This window comes from Dendropsophus ebraccatus, chromosome 7, assembly GCF_027789765.1.
Source record: "Dendropsophus ebraccatus isolate aDenEbr1 chromosome 7, aDenEbr1.pat, whole genome shotgun sequence".
NCBI lineage: Eukaryota > Metazoa > Chordata > Amphibia > Anura > Hylidae > Dendropsophus > Dendropsophus ebraccatus.
In genome coordinates this window covers 122,469,067-122,492,813 of record NC_091460.1, presented here as the reverse complement: position 1 = coordinate 122,492,813, position 23,747 = coordinate 122,469,067, and the positions used below count along the sequence as shown (strand labels likewise).

Below are 23,747 nucleotides of genomic sequence, written 5' to 3'. Positions count from 1 at the left end.
ATTGGGGCCTAGGCCTCTAGGCCGTCCCTTTCCAATAGGACTGCGGGTGTGAAGCCCCTTCCAGGTGGCACAAACCACCAACGATGAAAAGCATATTTCACTGGATCAAGCAGCAAGGAATCTATAATAAAGTAAGGTATGAAAGCTGCAGAATATAGGCTTCACAGCTGTGTAGACAAATCCTCATAATGAAAGGGGGTGACAGTGTCACTTTAAAGCGAATCTACCACTTCACAGATTAAGCTTTTCATACAACCTTATTGGCGCTGATGTTGTGGTCCTTTTTTTTTTATCCGCTGCTCAGTTCCCTAGATCTTTGCGGTTTTCTAAATATGCAAATGAGGTCTTGTGGTGTACAGGAGGCGGGCCCAGTCCACTTATTTCTCCACCCCCAAGTGACACAAGCCTTCTCTTTTTCCTCAGTCCCACCTATAAGGTAAAAAAAAATGATGATCAGTCTTAGGCTATGTTCCCAGTATGGGATTTTCGGAAAAAGGCAGTCGTCTAGTATTAATGATGGACGCAAATAATGTTCATGATCTTGACCCTTTTCCCAATAAAATCCTGTAGTTGGAACACAGCCTAAAAAGGTAAATGAAAGTAGCAATCACTCACATATAAGGAGTGCCAGGAGAGGTCAGGCTTTAGAGCTAGTACTTCCAAAACAAAGAAGAAACTTTTTAATGTGTACTCTTTAACATGTCATACTTTAATAGCATACTCTACATCAGGTGACCCTATATAGAAAAAAAACATAACTAGGGTGCAGATAATACCTGGAAACATGCACAATTCTGTGCAGTCAGGGCATGTCTAGGGCACTGCTTATACCAATTCTCTATTTTTCAACTTTATTTGCCCAGGGGGGAAAAAAATGTAGAGAAGCCTTTTGTTGCATTTTTACAATACAAATTCTTAATAATCCAACTCTTTATTTTAATATGAAAAGCGCCAATATTTGATATAGACTAAGTTATCTTTTTTGTTTTTGAATTTACAAAGAAAATACTTTAGTTTTTCAATCCAGAGTACATATCTCCTCTTACAAGAGCTTAAGGAACATCATTTCTTCGAATTTTCTTCTTTTGTCTGAATTCATAATGCTCTCATTTGCATCGCTATTGTCCGGCTTTGCAGATATCTACACTACACTGTCCCTTTGTGTAAACGCTTGTAACAGACTGAAGAGTAGGAGAGATTTAATACATGAAAACAAGTCTCATTGACGCAAAGCTCCTGCTGTACAAGAATGACAATTTACACCGTTTTTCCAGCAAGTTATTCACTTAAGTAACAGAAGGCCCATGTGCAGATATAATGTAAGTTACATATAAGTATATATATACATATATATATATATATATATGTGTGTGTGTGTGTGTGTGCGTGTGTGTGTGTTAAGGTACAGAAATCATAGGAAATTGAATTGAAACTATTTAATAAAAATTCTGCAAAGTCTTCCTATAGGAGTTTGTATCTAGACCTTGGTGGCACTGGGGCACAAAGACCCAACGTAAGGAAACCATATTATAAATGGCACGTGGTATGATGCAGATTTGGCATTGAGCTTCAAAAAAACAGAGCTCCTCTATATAGATATATTGTGCAATTCAACATGCCCAGTCCTTCTTTTGCGCAACCTCATCTGTTGGTGAAAGAGTTGGGTGGTCATCATACATATTCTGTTCAGTTCTGCCAAAATTGGTGGGTTTGGATTACTTTTTCCTAATGTGTATGAGTGCTTTAACTCTTTAGTTCCTTTTACAGATTAAAAGTCAGCACTTGGTCCTCACCCAAGATAAATACAGTGTGTTGAAGTTGACAGTGCCCTAGTAATTTTGATATCTTAGCGTTCTTAACGCGTTCTGGCATGCCTCATTACTGCTTTCTCCTCCCTCTTCCCTATGAATATTTATTGATGCTCAGCCCCCTATGTGCTTATGGCATTTTCATGAATTGCATCACTGATGTCAAGGGATGCCCACTTCCTGCCTTCTCAACCTACACAGGTGCCCTAACCTCGAGCAGCGGTGCACTCACGTTGAGTGTCCTAAGTGAGAGAACTGGCTCAATCTACTCAGTGTGCATGCGTCGCTCCACCGGGCTACAGCACCTGCACAGGTTGGGAAGGCAGGAGGCACACAGCCTTTGACATCAGCTGCGCATGCATGAATCTGGAACACAGAGAAAGAAAAGGAGGGGGAAGAAAGAGGAGGAAGCAGTCATGAGGTGTGTCGTCAGAGCGCAGCACAAATGCTGAGCCACAACTCCTCTTTGACTCCTCTTTACAGTTAATAAGTTTAGATTGCAAGGAATTGCCACCACAGACAGCTTACACAAAGCTACCGAGATCACTAGGGTTGGGTCTGACTGCTGATAGATTCCCTTTAAACACAATCTAAGCAGAGTAAAATAGTTTATTAAATATATGTATCTTTTTTTAGCCCAGTTGCCACCATAAATTAAAGTATAAGTACAAAGTATAAAAGTAATGTAATCCAGCCTTTTCACATATTACATTTCCATTCAGTGCAATTCCTAGAGGTACTTTGCACAGAAGCATTAATTAAACTTATTAGCCATTATCCTAAATAAAAGAAAAACTAGAACTAATTTGTTCTAAGAATAGAACTTTTCTGTCCACCGCGGCTGTTCCTCCGATAATTGTAGAATTTCGGTCTCTGTACAGACTATACTTCCGTATGATGACATAATTAGCTCTCTTCATCATTAATTTTTTTTTTTCTTTTTCTTTTTTTCCTTTACTGATCACCAACTATTGTGTAGGATTAAAAAAAATGATTTCATCCTCCAGAGAGCCGGCACTCTAGGACTATAGTCCATTAAAAGAGAAAAAAATGTATTGAACATTTCTGTTCATTGAGCATGTAATAGAATTAACCGAGGAGTAATTTGAATGTGTGAAGAATGTGTCTGCTGCAGAAGATGCTTATATTTATTTAATAGGAGGTCAGCCACATGCCATGAAATACCTCTCTAGACACTTTTAACCCTAAGGGAGACTTCAGCCGCATTATGTAAAATGCTGTTTAACAATTTAGTAGGACTATAACTCCCGTACACAGTTTTTTTTTTTTTTAACCAGGTCCCGTATAGAGGTATCACTGTACATGCAAGGAATGAGGAATAAATGCAACACTTAGAGGCATCACTCTACACTGCACAAAATACAATAAATCCTATATAAAGGTATTATTACACATAACAATAGCGCATTACTCACCTATCCTGAAGTGAGTCTGTGCCGGAAAAAAGGGACAGAAATAATAGGACATGTCCTATAATTGTCAGGACTTCCGCCCCATGGATTCCTATGGGGGCATCTGGTATTCTGTTCAACTCAGAATGTGCATCCAGAATTTGTACAATTAAATGCGGTACAGTGTTTGTTTGCCATGGCTGGGAGTTACAAAAGGCCTCTACCTGACACACATACCCCCACACGTACACCGACTTTGCACCCCCGATTCCCCCTTCCGCCCGCTGTGGGGTGCAAAAGTTATGTCTCTTGTTTTCTTCTGAAAAGCTTTCTGATCAGTGTTTCCTGACCATAAAAAAGGGCCACAAAAATGTAAAGGGGGCCTTAGCAAAACTTTTACTTTAAACTACTATATTTTTTATCCTTTAAGGGTATTTACATATATTTAACGATTATTGACTAATGGTAAAAGATCGTTAACCTGAAATCGTTCACCATTTTACACAGAGCGAAAGTCGTTCGTTACGATCATTACAACAATCATTACTATGATCATTTATTCCCTCTGATCCCAGCAAAGGAATGAACGATGTGGAATTACACTGAACGATTAGTAAACGAATGTGGAATTACAGCAAACGATTAACGATGATTTTAGGCTCAGATCTAAATCAACACCCAACTACAAGAACGTTTTTTCGATCGTTGCCTGCAATTACACAGAACAACTCTTGTTTAAATTCCAACAATATAACAATTTTCTGCACGATAATCGTACCGAGTAATAGGGCCCTTATCACGGCCATAACCTGGCGTTCCTATAGTTTTTTTATTATTATTATTATTGCAAGTAGTGGCTAACCTAAATATCTCTAGAGGAAAAATAGTTATCTGCCTAGGGAAAAAAAGTTTCGAGAACTCCTATATAACCCAAATACAATAGAATAGAATGTTTTGTAGGTCTAAAAATGCACAATCGTGTGCATAATATGTATTCCTGGTTGGAATGAATATTCACACATATTGCACCCTTTCTTTAACATTTCATCAACGTCTCCCAATTTTTCTATATAAATATACCACTTTATTACAGGAAGGGACTACTATGTTGCATAGTCGTAAACAAAGGTGAATGTGTTATCATGGATGCTGTTATCTAACAGGGGTCACAGTGAACTGTGCAACCAGATCATTGGTATCAGATGTCTAATGCATAAGTGGCAACATTACATGTACCAGTAAGTCATCAAACTCCAGACAAAAAAGCATATTATATTTCATTGATCCAAAAACCATGTGTTCATAATGACTGGAATCTTTAAAGCTGAGAAGGTACAGTATGACTTAATATGGGTGCCAGTAGTGGGTCATAAGGTTATGCCTTGCCTGTGTAAATCAGTGACCTGCAAATGGCAGTTAAATAAACAGACGGCAGTAATGTAAATCTAATAAATAGTTCATTATGGGTACTAACCTTCCATGCTTACAGATGGAAAGAAACCACTGGAATTTCAACATGTAACTTTTAAATTAGAGCCATCTGGTTATTCCCCTTTTGCACAGTAGATACACAGGAAAGCTGACAGGTCCAATTTAGGTTAAGCAACACAAAGCATATTTCTGACATCTCTGTTTTAGCAAATACTTGTATTCCCCGTAAGTAACAATGCTTAGAAAACTATACTTAGACCTGTTTGTTGTGCTGTTCCTCTGCTATTCCTCCTGAAAATATATAAATAGATTGACAATAAATGTTAGTATTCCCCTTGTAAAAAAAAGAAAAAAAGAAAGATATGAATCTATATCAGATAGTATCAGACTGTGCAGGTACTCACCCCCATTGACTTGGGGAATGGTAACAGCAGATGTCAAGTTATTTATATAATTCCAAGAAAAGGACACTAAAGAGTGTGCAGAAATGTTACTTTAGGCTGAGTTCACACACAGTATATTTCAGGCAGTATTGTGGTCCTCATATTGCAATCTCAACCAGGAGTGAATTGAAAACACAGAAAGGATCTGTTCACACAATGATGAAATTGAGTGGATGGCCGCCATATAACAGTAAATAACGGCCATTATTTCAATATAACAGCCGTTGTTTTAAAATAACAGCAAATATTTGCCATTAAATGGCGGCCATCCACTCAATTTCATCATTGTGTGAACAGAGCCTTTCTGTGTTTTTAATCCACTCCTGGTTTTGGTTGAAATATGAGAACCACAATACTGACTGAAATATATGGTGTGTAAACCCAGCCTTAGTGTTGATATTGTACAGAAGTTTTTATCTCTTTAAAGGACCAACTGATGAGTAAGCAAGCTCGATGGAGCATGGTGCTTGACCGAGCCTCGGGGTGCTCAATCGAGCTTGATGCTCTACTGAGTACCTTGTGCTGCTGGGGTGCTCTGGGTACAAAAAGCTTGTTAAAAGCTTTCAACAAGCTTTAAGGCTGATAAAATGCATGATGAATTTCTACAACCTTCAACCCACTGGGCGTGTGGGTAAAATTATACTTACCATTTTGGTCTTCTACCTTCTAGCCTTAGGATCCTATTGGACAAAACGATTATTAACGATTAGCGATTAACGATAAACAATCGCAAACAGAATTTTTTATCAATAACTTGAAATAGCCTGCAATTACACAGAACGATTATCATTTAAATTAGAATAATATAATGATTTTTTCACACAATAATCGTTCCATTTGATAGGGTCCTTACAATCTCCACTCAGCCAATCAGCGATATCCCGCCTCAGCCATTGATTGGCTGAGCAGCTATACTGAGGATAGCTAGAATACCGGAGCGGTAGGTATACTTTCCAAACACACCCCCCCCCCTCTCACAACAGAGCACAGTCCGGCAGGGCCGTCTTACCCATTGGGCATGGTAGGCGGCTGCCCGGGGGCCCTTGCGTCCTAGGGGGCCCCTGCCCGCTGTGACAGCGGGCAGGGGCCCCCTAGGACCCAAGGGTCCCCGTGCAGCCGCCTCCCATGCCCAATGGGTAAGACGGCCCTGCGCGCCCCCCCTTCCCCTTCTCTTGCGACCACAAGCACTTTCTTGCTTGCGGTCGCAAGAGGAAATCCGGCCCCGGCTGATGCGTCGCTCCCTGGGGGATTCTCCGGGAGCGCACGCATCAGGAACCTCAGTGCGCGTCGCTGGGGTTTCCTGTACCGGAAGTCCCGGTCTGGGCGCACACTGGGCAGAAGAGGAGAGGAAGCAGCGACGGGGGAGCGCTGGTAGGTGAGTTGGGTGTTTGTTTTTTTTATCTGCTGTGCAGGGGGCAAACTATAAGGGGGGAATACAGGGGAGGTGAGCCATCTATAAGGGGGGGATACTGTACAGGGGGGGGAGCCATCTATACAAGAGGGGGGGGATACAGGGGGGAGCCATCTATAAGGGGGGGATACAGGGGGGAGCCATCTATACGAGAGGGGGGGGATACAGGGGGGAGCCATCTATAAGGGGGGAATACAGGGGAGCCATCTATAGGGGGGATACAGGGGGAGCCATCTATAAGGGGGGATACAGGGGGGAGCCATCTATAGGGGGGGATACAGGGGGGAGCCATCTATAGGGGGGATACAGGGGGGAGCCATCTATAGGGGGATACAGGGGGAGCCATCTATAGGGGGGGATACAAGGGGGAGCCATCTATAGGGGGGGATACAGGGGGGAGCCATCTATAGGGGGGGATACAGGGGGAGCCATCTATACGAGGGGGGGGGATACAGGGGGGAGCCATCTATAAGGGGGAATATGGGGGAGCCATCTATAGGGGGATACAGGGGGGAGCCATCTATAAGGGGGGAATGCGGGGGAGCCATCTATACGGGGGGGATACAGGGGGGAGCCATCTATACAGGGGGGGGATACAGGGGGAGCCATCTATAAGGGGGTAATACAGGGGGGAGCCATCTATAAGGAGGTAATACAGGGGGGAGCCATCTATAAGGGGGTAATACAGGGGGGAGCCATGTATAAGGGGGTAATACAGGGGGAGCCATCTATAAGGGGGTAATACAGGGGGAGCCATCTATACGGGGGGATACAGGGGGGAGCCATCTATAAGGGGGTAATACGGGGGGGAGCCATTTATAAGGGGGTAATACAGGGGGAGCTATCTATAAGGGGGTAATACAGATGTGCAGTGTGTAGAGAGATGAGGATAGTGACAGAGTGTGGAGCCTAATATGTCTGTCTGGCAGATTCTGTGGATTCGTGGCTCGGAGAAGTTCTCATAACGGCACAGGGCAAATTGAAAAGAAGATGAAAAGGGAAGAACTCCGATCAGAGAAGACGTCCCATGTGAGTCACTTGATGTATCTGCACTGTGATGTATATGGTGTACAGAACCTGTGTAGAGCTGGGTACCTCTATATGACTGGATGAGGTGATAGTGATCTGTGTACAGTGGTGTTAGTCAGTATGCGGTGGTAATATTTGTTGCTTGTTATCTGGCATATATATAGAGAAGGGCAAAACAACATATCTCATATAGACAGAGGAGCAACAACATGACTATTATATTATATATGAACCATGTTGTTTCCCTGTATTCTGTATACAGGGAAACAACATGGTTCATATATAATATAATAGTCATGTTGTTGCCCCTCTGTATATATGAGACATGTTGCTGCCCCTCTCTATATATAAGCCATGTTGTTTCCCTGTATATTGTATTATACAGTATACATACAGGGAGACAACATGGTTCTCATATATTATAGTCATGTTGCTGCCCCTCTGTATATATGAGACATGTTGTTTCCCTGTATATTGTATTATACAGTATACATACAAGGAGACAACATGGTTCTTATATATAATAGTCATGTTGTTGCCCCTCTGTATATATGAGACATGTTGCACTGGTGTGACAATAAACCCTGCAGATTGCTGTTGGAAGTGCTGTCTCCATTGCGTTTCTTGGATACTTTGAAGCCAACCTGGTCTGGTTTGGTGAGGCGGCACGCACGGTTATTTTTTGTTTTTGTGCTGCTGAAAGACTGTGTTGTGAATTAACCCCTTGCCTCCGCAGCCTGTTTTGGCCTTAATGACCAGGGCTTATTTTTCAAATTTGACCTGTCTCTCTTTATGTAGTTATAACTCTGCGATGCTTTTAACTATCGCGATTATTCTGAAACTGTTTTTTTGTGACATATTCCTCTTTATGTTTGTGGTATACTTTGGTTGATACACTCAGTAGTTTTTTGTAAAAAACACAACATTTGCGCAAAAAAATTGAAAAATGTATGTTTCTTTATCTTCAAGACTCTTTTTTCCTAAGAAAGATAGTCATGCCACATGAACTAATTATTACTGCAACATCTACAACATGTCTACTTTATAGTGACGTCATTTGGTGAACGTCGTTTTACTTGTTAGGATGTTAGAGGGCTTCGAAATTTTGCAGCTTTTTTTCAAATTTTCAGGAAAATTACAAATTCTGATTTCATTAGGGACCAGTTCAGTTCTGTAGTGGATTTGTGGGGCCTGTATGTTAGTTACCCCCATAAATCCCTCCACTGTAAAAACTGCACCCCTCAAAGTATTCAAAGTAACATTTCACAAGTGTATTAACCCTTTAGGTGTTTTGCAGAAATTTAAGCAAGTTGGAGGGGAAATTTAACATTTTCATTTTTTTGTTAGATATTCCATTTTAATCCATTTTTTTGCTCTTACACATCAAATGCTAACTGAGAAATGGAACTCACTATTTATTCCCCTCATTCCAGTGTTTCTAGAAATCCACCATATGTGGCCGCAGTGCGTCACCTGACTCAACCACAGGCTGCAGACATGACAGAGACCTGGGGAATTTTGGGGTCTTTTCTTATTTCAGGTTTTTTTGGGCTATTATATCATGTCACAGAGGCTTTGGCGTGCCAAAATATTTGTGTAAGACAAGTTGACGTTTCCATCGGTACCATTCCGGGGGACATGTGACACCCTCATCATTTTTTTATTAATTTTGTTCTGAGGTGGTACGAATAAAAAACACAATTTTGCAGCAGTTTTTCATTATTTTTTTGTATGCCATTTACTATAAGTTGCATATGACATGTTATCTTTATTCGTCAGGTCGGTACGGTTACAGTGATATCTATTTTATATAGCTCTTGTTATAGTTTATGGCATTTATACTATAAATATTATTTGTGTCTTGCATATTGTAAGATCTGTAATATTTAAATTTTTTCACCAATGGAGTTATGAGAGGGCTTTTCTTTTGCGGCATAAGCTGACGCTTTTAGTGGTACACCTTTTGGGTACATGTGACTTTTTGATAGGTTTATTCTTTATTTTTTAGGGGGCGGGATTAACTAAAAATTGTCATTTTTGTTAGTTTTTTATTTATTTTTTTAATGGCGTTAATCTGGTGGAATAATTAATGTAACAGGTTAATAGACGGGGTCATTACGGATGCGTCGATACCAAATATGTGTGTCTTATTTATAGGGGATCATTTATAAAGGGGGGATGTGGAATGTGTATATTTATTTAATTTATATATATATATATTTATTTATTTTAATTATTTATTATGTATTTAATTTATTTATTGTAATTAATTATTTCTTTAATTATGTATGTATGTATGTGTTTAGTGTTTTTTTTTTACTTTCACTTTTTCACATGGGAATGCATTACAGCACATGATCTGTGCTGTAATGCATTATTGAATGATCTGTCAGTATTACACTGACAGATCATTCAAATGATCAGGTCCCTGCCAAAGTGCAGGGGCCTGATCATTAGAAATCATAGCAACCCAGACGCACTGGGAAGCGTCTAGGTTGCTATGGATACCCTCCCGGAGCCGTGCGATTGCTCGCGCGGCTCCGGGTGGGAGAGAATGCAGAGGGAGCCACGGGAGATGGGTGAGCACGGGGAGGGGGCGGCCGCACGGGGGGGAGCACGGGGAGGGGGCGGCTGCATGGGGGGAAACTTAGCAGAAGAGAAGGGAAGCCTGGGGGAGAGCAGCAGCATGTGCCGCAGCCTCCTCCCAGGCACCCGATCTGAAGGGGGGAGGCTCATGATGGGGGAGCACAGGGATCGGGCGGCCACACGGGTGGGTGGGGGGGGGGCTCGGCAGCAGAGAAGGGAAGCCTGGGGGGAGCACAGCAGCATGTGCCGCATCCTCCTCCCAGGCACCTGATCGGCAGGCAGGAGCATATCTCCCCATAGACGCTGCGGTCGCATCGACCGCGGCGTCTATGGGGTTAACTGCTCCAGGGGAGCGCGGCTCCTCTCTGGGCAGTGGCAGCAGGAGGAGGCTGTGTGACACAGCCTTCTCCTGCTGCCCGATCGCATCTAAGAACAGAGGGGGGAGGCAGAGAAGCCATGACGTCCAGGGACGTCATGATGCATTCTGCCACTGCTTTTCATGACGTCCCTGGACGTCATATTGGGGGAAGGGGTTAAAGTTTATGTTAACAATAATTTGTATTTTTTATTGTACGTAATTGTACTGGCTAGGGGCGGGGTTGCAAAGATTGGGTGGGGCCCAATTCGCACCTCTGCCCAGGGGCCCATAATGCTGTTAAGACGGCCCTGCAGTCCGGCCCTCGGCGGATTAACTTAACCCCCCTAGGGGCTAGACTGTTACTTTGTAAGATTTCAGTTTAACCTGGCTCCCTCCTCCCTGTGGAGCAAGGACATCTGTTTAAATTTACAGTTGCATAAACAGTGCTTATATGCAGTTTTTTTTTAATCTCACTAAGGATTTGGGTCCCTTTAAAGATTCTAAAACTATCTGAACACTACTGGTTATATATCTAGTCTCCAACCAACCATGGAGAATTCAATACGGAATTCACGATTGTGGCATTTGACTTTTTGTCTATAAACTATCAACACTGACATTTAACTTCTGTCTGACACATCTTCTATAGTTCAACTCCCTAGATTTTATAATTGAACTCTCCGTACAAAGCATCTAAGCTTTGGTGCTGTTTGTAAAGGATAAAAATATATTATATAAACTGGTTATAACATAATGCCTATTTTCTTGAGTGAAAGCAGCTGAATTTAACTTTTTAAGAATTTAATTTTTAACATTTTTGTACTTTTATACCTTAGACAACAAACCATCCAATATTCTACTACTCTAAGCTGTCAAAGGAAATCCAAATTCCCGCAGATTCAGCCAAGCATACAAACTATCCTCATTTTAGAAAGGAGAAATGATGTACCATGGCCTATTCAAACAGCTGAGTGGTGGGGAGTTAGACTCCCACCAATCTAACATTGATGACCTATTATGAGGACTGATCAAAAACTTTATAAGGCCATGTTTACATGGCGTAAGACACCGGCCGTTCTGTCACCTGGCTGGGTCACAAATAGGCCGGTGTCAAAGAAGATCATCCTGGTCGGTACTGCCACCCCTTGGCTGAGCCCTTCACAGAGGGATATCTGACTATTCCTGTGTTTTAAAACTCTTAAATATGGCTCCACGGGCTCTTTTTTGCATATTCAAAATTCTGTAATGTTTTTTAGTATGCATAAGCTTTGCTGAAATGGAACAGAAATAAAAAGTACATGAAGAATAAGAATTTTCATAAGATACATTATGACTGAACATTTGTTGTACATCCTTCTCCATTTCCTAGACTTAAGAAAAACCTTCGAGCAGGAGCCTCTCGGGAAGGAGGTGTCTTTGGAACAAGAAGTTCTTTTGCAATGTCGTCCACCAGAAGGAATCCCGATAGCTGAAGTGAGTGCTAGAAACGTTTCTTCAGTTATTTTATAGCCTAAACTTGAATAAAAAAAAAAAAAGAAAGTTTTATTATTATTGCTGTAAATGACTTTTCTGCAGGACACAATAAAACATTCTGAACTAGCATAAAAGTATATAATACATTTTTTAAATATTTTAGCCTAATCCAGAAACATACCTTAAGGCTATGGCTATGGTCAACATGATGGCCGTATTTATTACACAGCCGTCATTGAACGACATTATCATATGAATTACAGCCTTTAAATGACAACTGTCTACTAAAAACAGCCAAGATTTTGACAGTGTGTGAATATAGCCTTATTTTTATTTCTGTAGTTATTGTAGTTCTCGTCTTAGATAACAGTTTTCAATTTAAGTATTGTAAACGTTGCATAAATTCCCAAAATCTCATCACAAGGTACAGCGCCTATATTCTAATATCACCTGGTTATATGGAGACATTTAATTTGTCTAACACCGCCTCACCAGACCTGACCAGTAACCATCATACTCCCCCCCCCCCCCCCCCCCCTTTCCTTGGAAAGACACCAGACTTACTGGCAAGTCTGAACGGGAGGCGGGAGACTAAAGAAATAAAAACAGAAAATAAGTTGTTTCCTTCCCCCTGCTCCCTGTTGCTGCCCCCCTGCAAGGTGCTTCCCTAGGCACCGGACCACGGGTGCCTAGTGGTAAATATGGCCCTGCACTTATTACAACTTCTTCAAGTGTCTCAGAAGAGTCTTTCCACATGCCCTCTCAACCAATCACTGGTCCCGGTGGTGTCTTGCCATAGTCCGTGACTGTCTGAGGGGCTAGGTGCTGATAAAAAGACGCGTCTCGGAACTGGGAAGAAGCGATAATGAGGGGGGCCGGATGACTTCATGCTTGGAGCTGTGGGGGATTGGAGTATAAACTTATTTTCATGTTTAATGTGCCTCCAGCCATATATCAAACATTTTAATCACTCTGAAAACCCGAATAAATCGTCAAATGAAATTGACGACTGTATAAGAGCGTTAAAAGTTAATACGATTTGAGATCCGTAGGTCGTAGACACCCTGCAAAAGTCAAGAAAAATTTAGGAGGGAAAGTGGGATTTCGATCAATAAACTAATGATTATTTTTATGTATAATTACGGACTTAACTGGTAAAAATTCAATGTGAGTTTTAGATGTTCACTGCTGATTAACTACAGGTTAAAGTGACAAGTGGAAAAGTTATATCTTTCCCAACTGAAAAATCCCAGACCTCATGACAAACTCTGATTCACTTCAAAGTGATAGATTTTTCTTATCTCCCCTTTGAAGTACAGAAAGGAATGAGCCGAGTAGGTTGGATAATCATTAATATAATTTTACTCTGTTTATAAGGTTTATTTCTAAACACCCACTTGGTTTACTGTTGCTCATTCTGATGATGATATCTTACTTTCCTCTTGTTAAAATAAAATGAAAGGTCTTTTCTGTTCATAAAATAGGCTAAATCTCTTATCTAAGAGCACGGATTAGATGAAAATGTAAGAAAAATACCCACCAGCAGCTTATAGACACAGAGTTTTTTTTTTTTTTTTTTTTTCTTCATTCCTAATATAGTTGCTGATCCTTAATACATGTCATGTAGCAGGTCATCTTCACAACAGCTGTAATGTTAATCTCTTCTGTAGCCTGATCTTATCTAGTTCTCTGCATGTTCACCTGTTAGAGAAAATATGTGTGAAGAATGAGACTGAGGCTGTTATCAATGTTTTTTTCTCACCATAGATTTCTAGGTTTCCTTGTTACAGCTTCATCTGTGATGAAGCATAATCATAAGATGGAAAAAAAAATTACTGCATAGAGCTCCAGTGCAGCTGTCCTGTCCATACCGTGTTTCTCCGAATAATAAGACAGGGTCTTATATAATTTTTATCTCTGAAAAAAGTCTAGGGCTTATTTTTGGGGTATATAGGTCTTATTTTTGGAGTATAGCCCCACTCTATATGATAGATACCGTATATTCCCCTGTTGTTAGGCTCCTATACTATAAGTTCCCTTGTAGTTAGGAGTTAGGCCTCCATACTGTACACCTCCATCCCCCCTCTGTAGTTCTTCCCCCATTCGGTATACATACTGTATACCTCCCTTCACCCATTTTAATTATTTCCCCATACTGTATACATCCCCCCTCTGCAGGTAGTCCCAATATTTTATACCCCTCTCCCTTCCTCTTTACCCTCTTCCTCCTACCCTCTTTTCCCCTTATTCAATGTCCCTTACTGTGCATCTTCTTCCTACTCCTGTCTCACCTGCAGCTCGTGTTGAGCAGGTGGGGGCGGAGCATAACAAGTCTGGTGCTGATTGGCTGATCGTCAACCACCCAGTGTCAGGGATCTGGTCAGCTGACTTTAAATGTGGTAATATGTTATCCTTATTTTGTGGGTCAGTACCAACTGAATATGGTAGTGGTACCAAATGAATTTTGTTTTTTGTTATGGCTTCTCACTTTTAAAAAAAATTAGAAGCTTAAAAAAAATGCAATTTGCCTTAAATGTCCTATATTTTTAATGTATAAGACTATGTTCACATTATGTAAGTACCGCAGTGATCACGGCCGTTGATCACGGCCGTGATTACTACGGTACTTACGCATACTACGGTACTACGGTACTTACGCATAGCCAAGATCCCTAGCGGCGCCACAAAAAACGGACATGTCAGTTTTCTGCGGTCGCTATTCATTGAATAGCGGCCGCAGAAAACCCTGTCAGTTCACACAATGGAGCGTGCAGATCAGGCTGCACGCTCCATTGTGAGCATCTGGGAATTCGGATGTGGGCGCGCACAGAAGCGCCCGCATCCGAATTCAGCAGCGGTAAAGATCATCCGTCTGGTACTGCTGTACTGGACGGGATAATCTTTTCGGACACCGGCTATTCCGTGATTTGGCCGGGTCATGGAACAGCCAGTGTCTTACACAGTGAGAACATGACCTAAAGCAGTATACCCCCCCTGGCAGACTGTAAGAGGAGTGTAAAGCCACAGGGGCCTTCAGAAGGGCACAATAACAACCAAATGGAACCCTCTCATTGCATCACAAGGGGGCTAGTAGGGGGCATGATGAGTGCAGTAACTGGAATCTGACAATTTAGATGCCATGGTCGCTATTGGCTGCAGAATCTAAATGGCCAGAAATGGAGTTCATTCCTGAATAGTGACAGCTGCTGATAGCAGTCTATACCTTCTGCTTATGGGGCAGACTCTGCTTTTGTGCCTGTTCCAAACTTTTCCCCTGTACATGTACAGCACAATATGTTAAAGACTTAAAAATAGTTTTGCTCCTTATTGTCTAATAAATCACATACATAGAGAAACTCTCATTCCCATCTTATGGTACACCTGGTACTTTGAGAGCAAAGAGCCTATATACTATATTTTATTGTCTGCCACTTTATTCCTGTGCTAGAACAATTCACACTGTAGACTCTAGTTCTTTGTGTATAACATTCACATCTGTACTGCATCTATTCATACCTACAAACAGAAAATATATAGCCACCCTCTAGTTATAAAATCATCTAAGTACTGACCGGCCATTCATTTACAAAAATCTTAATGTATTACCTAAAAAACGGATGTTCCAGTCTTAACTGACATATTTAAAGGTGAAGTCTGGCCAGACCCATTTTTTTTTAGCAAGGCCTTGGGAGGATAAAAGAAATAAAGTGCTCATACCTCCTCCGCTCCAGCGCTGTTGGCTGCATAACGCCACTGCAGTCCCCAGGTCCCGCTGACTGGCTGGAGTGGACCTCTCACGTCATGACCCGGATCCCCGCTCAAACCAGGAAGCAGCCGGGGCCCCAGGTGTATGCCACAGAAAAGGGATATGTTCCATAGTGTACACCAGCCATATCATATCCCCCTCTCGCCTGATGTTAAGGTGGGGAGGAAGCATGGCAGGCGTAAATCATAGCAAAAATCACTTGTTCAAAAGAAGATGTAGATTTGGCTGGATAGATTTATTATTGGGCATGCGCCTCTTAGTAAATCAGTCCAGGAAACTGGGGGCAAAACATTATTTAGGACTGGTGTACTTGTAGTCCAGTCTTGATGAATGTCCCCCTATATTTCTATACATATACATTAAAGCCATACGGTATATACCAGCAAGACCAGCCACAGTGGTGTTCTGTAGCCTAAACAATGGGCTGTCAACAATGAGAGGGAAAGAGCAGCATAATGAATGCTAAATGAATGTACAGTATTTGAAAAGATATTTAAAAGAAAACTATTAGCAGGTGAGAAGAATCTTACCTGCTCATATGTCCCTATAGTGCACAGGGCACTAAGGATGAAGTTAAGTTTCTTATCTCCAACCTCTGTGCCATTTCCATTGTATTAGCAGTTTAATTAAATATGCTAACTAGGCATTTTGGGGAACTCTGCTGATATTCACTAAAAGGGGTGGGCCTTTCAGCGGATTGGTGCACTGGGGGAGTGCACCAATCCGCTGAAAGGCCCACCCCTTTTAGTGAATATCAGCAGAGTGAGCTGGCTGGCAAAGGCGCTTTAATGCACTGGTGGCGGTGATTAAACTGGTTATATGACGGAAACGGTGCTGTGGATGACGGTCAGAAATGTACCTTCTACCTCAGCACCCTGAGTGCTATTGGGAGATATCAGTAAGTTAGATGCTTCTTACTTGCACATAGTTTCCCTTTAACTTGCCAAGCCCTTTAACTATGTTCCTTGAGATTGGAATGTTTGAGATTGGAATTGGAATGTTCGTTAATATTGGATCTTATATTTAAAAAAAAACACCCACAACGATAAATTCGAATGCCCTTTAATCCACTCAGATCTTAAGTAGTGATGAGCGAACATGTTCGTAAATGTTTGTATTTTCATATAAACATGACGCTGATTGTTCGCCGATCACAAAAAAATTTGCTCAGAAAGGTTGTGATAATTTTCGAACATTCAAACGTTTATTTTGCGATGTACTGTATGCCATTGTGCAATCTACACTTTGCACCTGATAAGCTGAAAGCATGTACGTAACTTTAAACCACAAACATACGCAATACCATCATTCATGCTTTGCACCTGATAATTTCGACACATGTGCGTGAACAGAAACATACGCTTCGTTATTTGTTCGTTAATGTTCAGTGAACACAAACCGAGCACAATCATTATTTTTTATGTTCGGGATCCGAATCGGACATCGGGATGTTCGCTCATCACTAATCTTGAGTGCCCTGAACCTTATAAATGTTCTTTGTCTTTTATATATCACACAAGACCCTGCAGCAGCCATGTCATCTGATCCAAAATGTCAGACTGGTGCAAGCATAACTTGGCCCGTTTAGTCCAGACTTTAACCTTTCCGATAGAACTCTGAATACATAACAAATAACAAAGCCTCAACGCCCAAATTGACTTGAAAAAAGAAATTAATATCTGAATGGATTATATTTGTTTTGCTTTTTTAATTCCCCGGTGTTCCCGTTACAAGTACTAAGCTTAAAGAACCTTGTTCAAATGAAGACGTCCCAGATTCACACTGCAAGGACAACTCCGAATCCGGCAACCAAACTCTTTGATAAGGAAATAAGAAACGATAAAAAATTTCCTTTCGAGTGGTAATTAGTCGGCAGGGCTACGACTGCGGTGTCAGGGCAGCCCAGGTGGCTGGTGAGTGAGTCTTAAGAAGATGAGGTGGTAATGATTGTTCCTTTAATACTTTATAACATACTAGTACACTTTGTCAAGAACCAAGGGTTCCTGATTGCCAGCTAATTGACTTAGAATTGCATTTGTACCAGGGCTTAGAGCAGGCACCAATTAACACTTAGCAAACTAAAAAATGCATGCACATTTGACTTTCAAAAGAGCTATTCTCATTTTTTTTCTCTCTCTCTCTCTCTAACTTTTGAAGTCATGCAGAAGATCAAACATCCAGATTTGAGAGCAGCTTAATGGTTCTTCCTTGTAGAATCTTTTCAATACTATTAACAACACAAAGGAGAGAACACTAATGAATATGAATGCCGTAACTTGCTTCTTATTAATGCGGCGTGCCAAGGCTAGGAAGGTAATTTAAATAAAAAAGATGTCAGATAACTTGGCGGATTTAAGGGACGAAATAACAATTCTACCAAGTTTATTGGCTGAAGAATTGTGTGTTATGACAAAGTGTCTGATATTAGGCGGTAATGGTCGGATGTAAAGGAGGGAAATGGACTAGAATACATACATACACTACCCAAGGAACAGCCAGAGTAAAATCCAATTTGATAGAACTAGGTTTTAGGTTGATACAAAGCAAATTTGCCGAAACTGCAGTTTATTTCGCACACTGTTAATTTGCAGTGTATTGCACTGTGCCTAGAGGGCCTCCTGGTTGAAAGAATTAAGTAAGATCATGGGTAGTTATTCTTTGTAAGCCCCCAGGGCTGACAACCAGTGGAAGTCAGGCTATCTCTTCTCCTTACGAATTATGCTCGTTCAACCAAGTGACTTGTGTCAATTGGGTAGGTGGCTGCCGGCAAGAAATCCCTTCAATAAAACTATTTTATTTTATTAAACCACAGATTGCCAACAAGGTTGATGCATTATTTTTTGTACCCCTAAACATTAAGGGTTATGCTGTACAAGGAAGACAAAATGGTGTTTCCTTTGTATTAAAGATTATGGGGTCTTGGAGGATTGTTTGGGAGAAAGTGTTACATAGGAATCTGCCGGCAATTGGTATGCAGTGTAGTTTGATTTGGATTTTTTTTATTATTATTATTTAAAAGGAAACTATCATCACTTCCATGTTGTCTTAACCTTGAGTCATCAAGTTGTTCTCAGTGACTTCTTCCCAAATAATGTCTACCAGTTTTAAGTTAAAAATGTACGTGTCATTATAAAAAACATTTGACATGTCATAGAGACAAGTCAAAAGTTTTGATCGGTCCGGGTCTGAGCGTTCAGACCTGCACAAATTGGGAAATAGAGCCGGGAGAATACAGGCAAAACAATTGATTCCTGTCAGTAACTTACCTGTACACACGTCCTCCTTGGGCTCAGCTCCAGCAGACACAATGGGAGCGCGACGCCCCCTCCCTTCGAGAAGCCAAGTGACGTAACGGAGACCCGACGGCATCCCTGGCAACCAGGAACGCCACGGTCTCACGTCACTCGGAGCCGTCCAGCCCGTCCAGCTGTGTGGTATTGCACTCTAGCTGAGTGACAGATCGCTCTGCCAATCAGCTTGTAGTGCCCCAGCTGTAGTGTGGCTGGACTCAGGGGGCCGGACCAATGAGGTTTTGGTCTGGGCTCCTGATACAGTATAAAGTAGCATCACAGCCAGTATCTCATTGCTGGCTGCTAGGTAACACTAGTCCCAGCTCCCCTTGTCTCCTATTCCTGCGTTCCCTTTCCTAACCTCCCTTGCTATTGTTCTGCTTGTTACCTGACCTTCTGTCTGACCACCTACTATCTGCTATCTCTCTGATTTTGTACTTTGCTGCCCATTGTTGCTGACTTGGCTTGTTCACTCTGACTTTGTTCACTCTGTGTTTGTTCGTCTGTCTGTTTTTTGTGTTGCACCTACTCAGAGTAGGGACCAACTCCATGGCCGTTTAGGGCCGTCCGTGGCAAGTAGGCAGGGACAGTAGGGGGTCTAGCTTCAGGGCCCACTATCTTGTACTGTCTACTGTCAATCTGGCTCTGGGCAATGCTTCTATGATCTCAAAAGTAGTAGGTGGCAAGTATGAGGTACACAGACTTCCTGACCATTCTGCTATGTCGGAATAAATAGACTGTGGTAGAATAAATAATGGGGTCAAGTTAAGACAATGCTTGTTGGTTGGGTGTTAAAGACATCTCCTCAAAAGATCAAAAGCTACTTGGATTTCTTGGTAATAAAAATTGGGTCAACAGTAGTAATGAAGGAACTTACTGAACGTTTGACATTTGACTCCCGGTGGCTGGAGAAGTAGTATGCGGCCCTTGGGAGTCCTGGAAAACATGGACAGAGCCATAGGCTGTATCCATGTTTTCCTAGCAGCCCTAGGGCTCCATCCAACTTCTTCCAGGACTCCCTAGGGCTGCATCCAACTTCTTCAGCCACGGGTACTCAAATGAAAATCGTTCGGGTTTAGAAGAGCCCAAGGTTCACTCATCTCAGCTGAGACTAAATCTATATGAACTAACCTATTACAAAGGATCTACGAAAGAATGCAGAATGAGATTATAAGGAATGACAAAGAAAGAGCTTTTTTTTATGAGCTCCAATCATTTCACATATTCAGGTAAACCAGGGAAATTTCTTTCATCTCATAAAAAACATAAGCCCCAAACTCCTATATTGGTTCTGTTTAGAATTCCAAGGGCTTAGTGATCACTGATACTATTAAGATCAATGATACCTTCAAAGAGTATTATTAAAATCTTTATCAGTCCCAGTTGGTCTTAAAAGAAACAGAACTGGACTTCTTTCTTGAATAATATTAAACTTCCAACTCCGGGTCCAGAAGAAGTTCAATTACTGTAGGCACCAATTGATCTTACAAGAGATCAAAGTTACTTTAGCTCAAACTCCCAATAATAAAGCTCCAGGAGCAGATGGCAATTCTTTTGAAATTTTACAGAAACGTCAAGCTGCTCTTTTACTGGTTTACCATGCTACGCTGTCAGAAGTATTCAGACAAAATAAGTCTGCCCCCCCTCCCACGAGACAAAGCTATTATTACCGTAATATTAAAATCTAACAAAAATCCTTTAAGCCCTGCTTCTTACAGGTCTATATCTGTGACTAATGTCGATTCCAAACTCTTTGCCCAAATCCGTGGTGCTAGGTTGGTAGAAGAAGTAATTCCCCAGACCAAATAGCTTCATGCCAAGTCTACTGGTAATAATCTTAATACTGTAGATGATACCTTATTAAACCTTCAACAGGGATGGGCGGACCCTCCAGTAGGGGGGGTCTTGAAGTATTTTGGGTTTTAAGACAATTTTACACAGAGGTATAAAGATTAGTAAAGAATAAAGATAGCTATAAATGTTTTATTAGGTTTCTTTAATTTTAAAGGGGTATTCCAATGGAAACCTTTTTTTTTATATATAATTATTACGTAGAAACATAGAAGATTGTCGGCAGAAAAAGACCACTGGGTCCATCTAGTTTGCCCTTTTAGTATTTTCTTTCTTATTATCTTAGGATAGATGTATGTTTATCCCAGGCGTGTTTAAATTCTGTGATAATAGATTTACCAACCACCTCTGCTGGAAGTTTGTTCCAGGCATCTACTACTCTTTCAGTAAAATAATATTTTCTCACATTGCTTCTGATCTTTCCCCCAACTAACCTCTCACTGTGTCCTCTTGTTCTTGAGCTCAGTTTTTTTTTACTAAAAACACTCCCCTTTAAATATGTTAGTCCTTTAACATACTTAAAGGTTTCTATCATGTCCCCCCTTTCTCTTCTTTCCTCCAGACTATACAGATTCAAATCCTTAAGTCTTTCCTGATATGGTTTATGCCTCATACCCTCCACCATTTTTGTAGCCCGTCTTTGGACCCGTTCTATTTTATCAATGTCCTTTTTCAGGTGAGGTCTCCAGAACTGGACACAGTATTCTAGATGTGGCCTCACCAGAGATCTATACAGTGGGAACACAATCTCCCTCTTCCTACTGGTTATACCTCTAGCTATACACCCCAGCATACGATTTGCTTTCCCCACCGCCTGGTTGCACTGGTGACTCATTTTAAGGCTGTCAGAAATCACTACCCCTAAATCCTTCTCTTCTGAAGTCTTTTCCAACACAAAACTACCGATGTGATACTCGGATAGAGGATTGCTCCTCCCCAAGTGCATTATTTTACATTTGGAAACGTTGAACTTCATTTTCTAATGTTTGGACCACTTATCTAGCAAAGCTAAATCATTTTCCATATTACTGACACCTCCAGGAATATCAACCCTATTGCACACTTTTGTGTCGTCAGCAAACAGACAAACTTTACCTACCAAACCTTCTCCTATGTCACTTACAAACATATTAAAAAGAATAGGACCCAGAACAGACCCTTGTGGCACACCACTTGTAACCAGTCTCTGCTCGGAATATTCACCATTAACAACAACCCTCTGATATCTATCCTTCAGCCAACCACAAATCCACTGAACTATCCAGGGATTAAGTCCAATTTTCTTAGCGTGGTTCTGGCTGAAATCTTCCAGTAATTCATTGTAACTATTATACTGCCACTTACTGGCCAAATCTGGTATTACACATAGCCACACTTCATTAAAAACACCCTGACGCATTAAATCAGAGTACTGACGCGTCAGGGATCATGTTGAAAGTGGCTATATCTGTACACCATTACCAACAACCCTCTGATATCTATCCTTCAGCCAACCACAAATCCACGGAACTATCCAGGGATTAAGTCCAATTTTCTCCAACTTCTCTATCAGCTCTATCTATCTATCCTTTATATATATGCCAAAGTATCTGTTTGGCAGGAAATTGTAAAAAAGGTGCCGCCCCCTGGGGTCAGAGGTGACTGAAATAGATCAAATCAAATGCTAACAATATACACTTGAATACAACATGATTACATTTGTTAAAAGTATAAAAGACTCTTATGTGCATACAATCACGATTTCTATTATTTAAAATAAAATAAAAGTGACATCACAGAGGTCCGTATCACATGTTCATTTTTTTGGTGATGATTTTGAATAAACTTTATTGTGTGCACTTTTTTCTTTGTTGGTAGAGACATAACTTTATTTATAAGACAAATGATAAAAATCATCTCCTACTTGACAAAGGGGCAATTTATGCCTCGAAACGCGTTGTTTATGAGACCATTAAAATTCATTGTTTTACTTCATTAAACCTGAAGCCGTGAAGCGCCGTCATTCTGGCTCCTGTGGTCCCCGCCTACCCCGAGGATCCGACACTTCATCTACCTTTCAGTAGGGAGAGTGAAACAAGCAGTGACAGCATCTGAATTTAGTTAGGCAGCAGTATTCACAGTGGTAGTTAGTGTAGCGAGGGAGAGCTGGCCGAGTAGGGCTTAGAACGTTGTGAAATTGTAAGTGTAGGGAGGGTAACAGAATCCAGTGTTTTAGCACTATAAGGATTCATTTCTTAACCCTGTAGTAACAGTCCTTTTTAGGATATATATATATATATATATATATATATATATATATATAAATAAATATTTTATTTATTTATTTATTTTTTTACATTAATCTTTTTATCTGGCCCTGCTGTATGTCAGTGATTGCCAGTACATTCGCACGGGCTAATAAAACATACGCTAATGCTACGCACCTCTTTATTGCTCCTATATTACGTATTTTAAGCTTTTCACCTTCAGCCTTTGTTATTTTCTATTATTTTAGAAGCATAAGTAACTTTAGTAGTGATGTCTAAATTGAAAGCTTTAAGCATGGTTTATATAAAGAATAATTTCCACATAAATGATATAATGTTATATATAGACAATATTTGTTTAGCATCATTGAATTATACTTTGGAATTATTCAGCATTCAGGATAGGTACATCTGCAGTTGTGCAAATGAACTGGCAGAAGTCGATAATTATGCCAAGGGATGATGTATTTTTTTCTGACAGCAATATGTTGTTAATTCCTCCGGGTGAAAGTTTTAAGTACCTGGACTAAACTATTTCTAGAGATGTAGATCAATATGTTTCACTTAATATACAGTTCTCCCATTACTGTCAAAAATAGGTAAAAAGTTCAGAATATGGAAAGAGTTGCCTCTGGATAATGCT

General features: G+C 40.9%; 1 protein-coding gene and 2 long non-coding RNA genes across 3 annotated transcripts in view; 1 reads left to right on the top strand and 2 right to left on the bottom strand.

Moving 5' to 3' along the window:
• Positions 1 to 23,747, top strand: part of UNC5C (unc-5 netrin receptor C) — a 332,506-nt gene that overhangs the window by 235,237 nt on the left and 73,522 nt on the right. The window contains exon 5 of the mRNA XM_069978343.1: positions 11,848 to 11,951. Within this exon, the coding sequence (XP_069834444.1) occupies positions 11,848 to 11,951 (104 nt within the window). The remainder of the gene's footprint in view (positions 1 to 11,847; positions 11,952 to 23,747) is intronic.
• On the bottom strand, positions 353 to 11,960 carry LOC138797747 (uncharacterized). Its single transcript, XR_011363984.1, has 4 exons — positions 11,861 to 11,960; positions 5,742 to 5,774; positions 4,911 to 4,942; positions 353 to 429 (listed from the first exon to the last, which is right to left on the bottom strand). It is a non-coding gene; the product is annotated as an uncharacterized lncRNA (long non-coding RNA).
• LOC138797748 (uncharacterized) overlaps positions 13,567 to 23,747 on the bottom strand; it is a 42,068-nt gene continuing 31,887 nt past the window's right edge. The window contains exon 3 of the long non-coding RNA XR_011363985.1: positions 13,567 to 13,652. This is a non-coding gene — a long non-coding RNA (uncharacterized lncRNA). The remainder of the gene's footprint in view (positions 13,653 to 23,747) is intronic.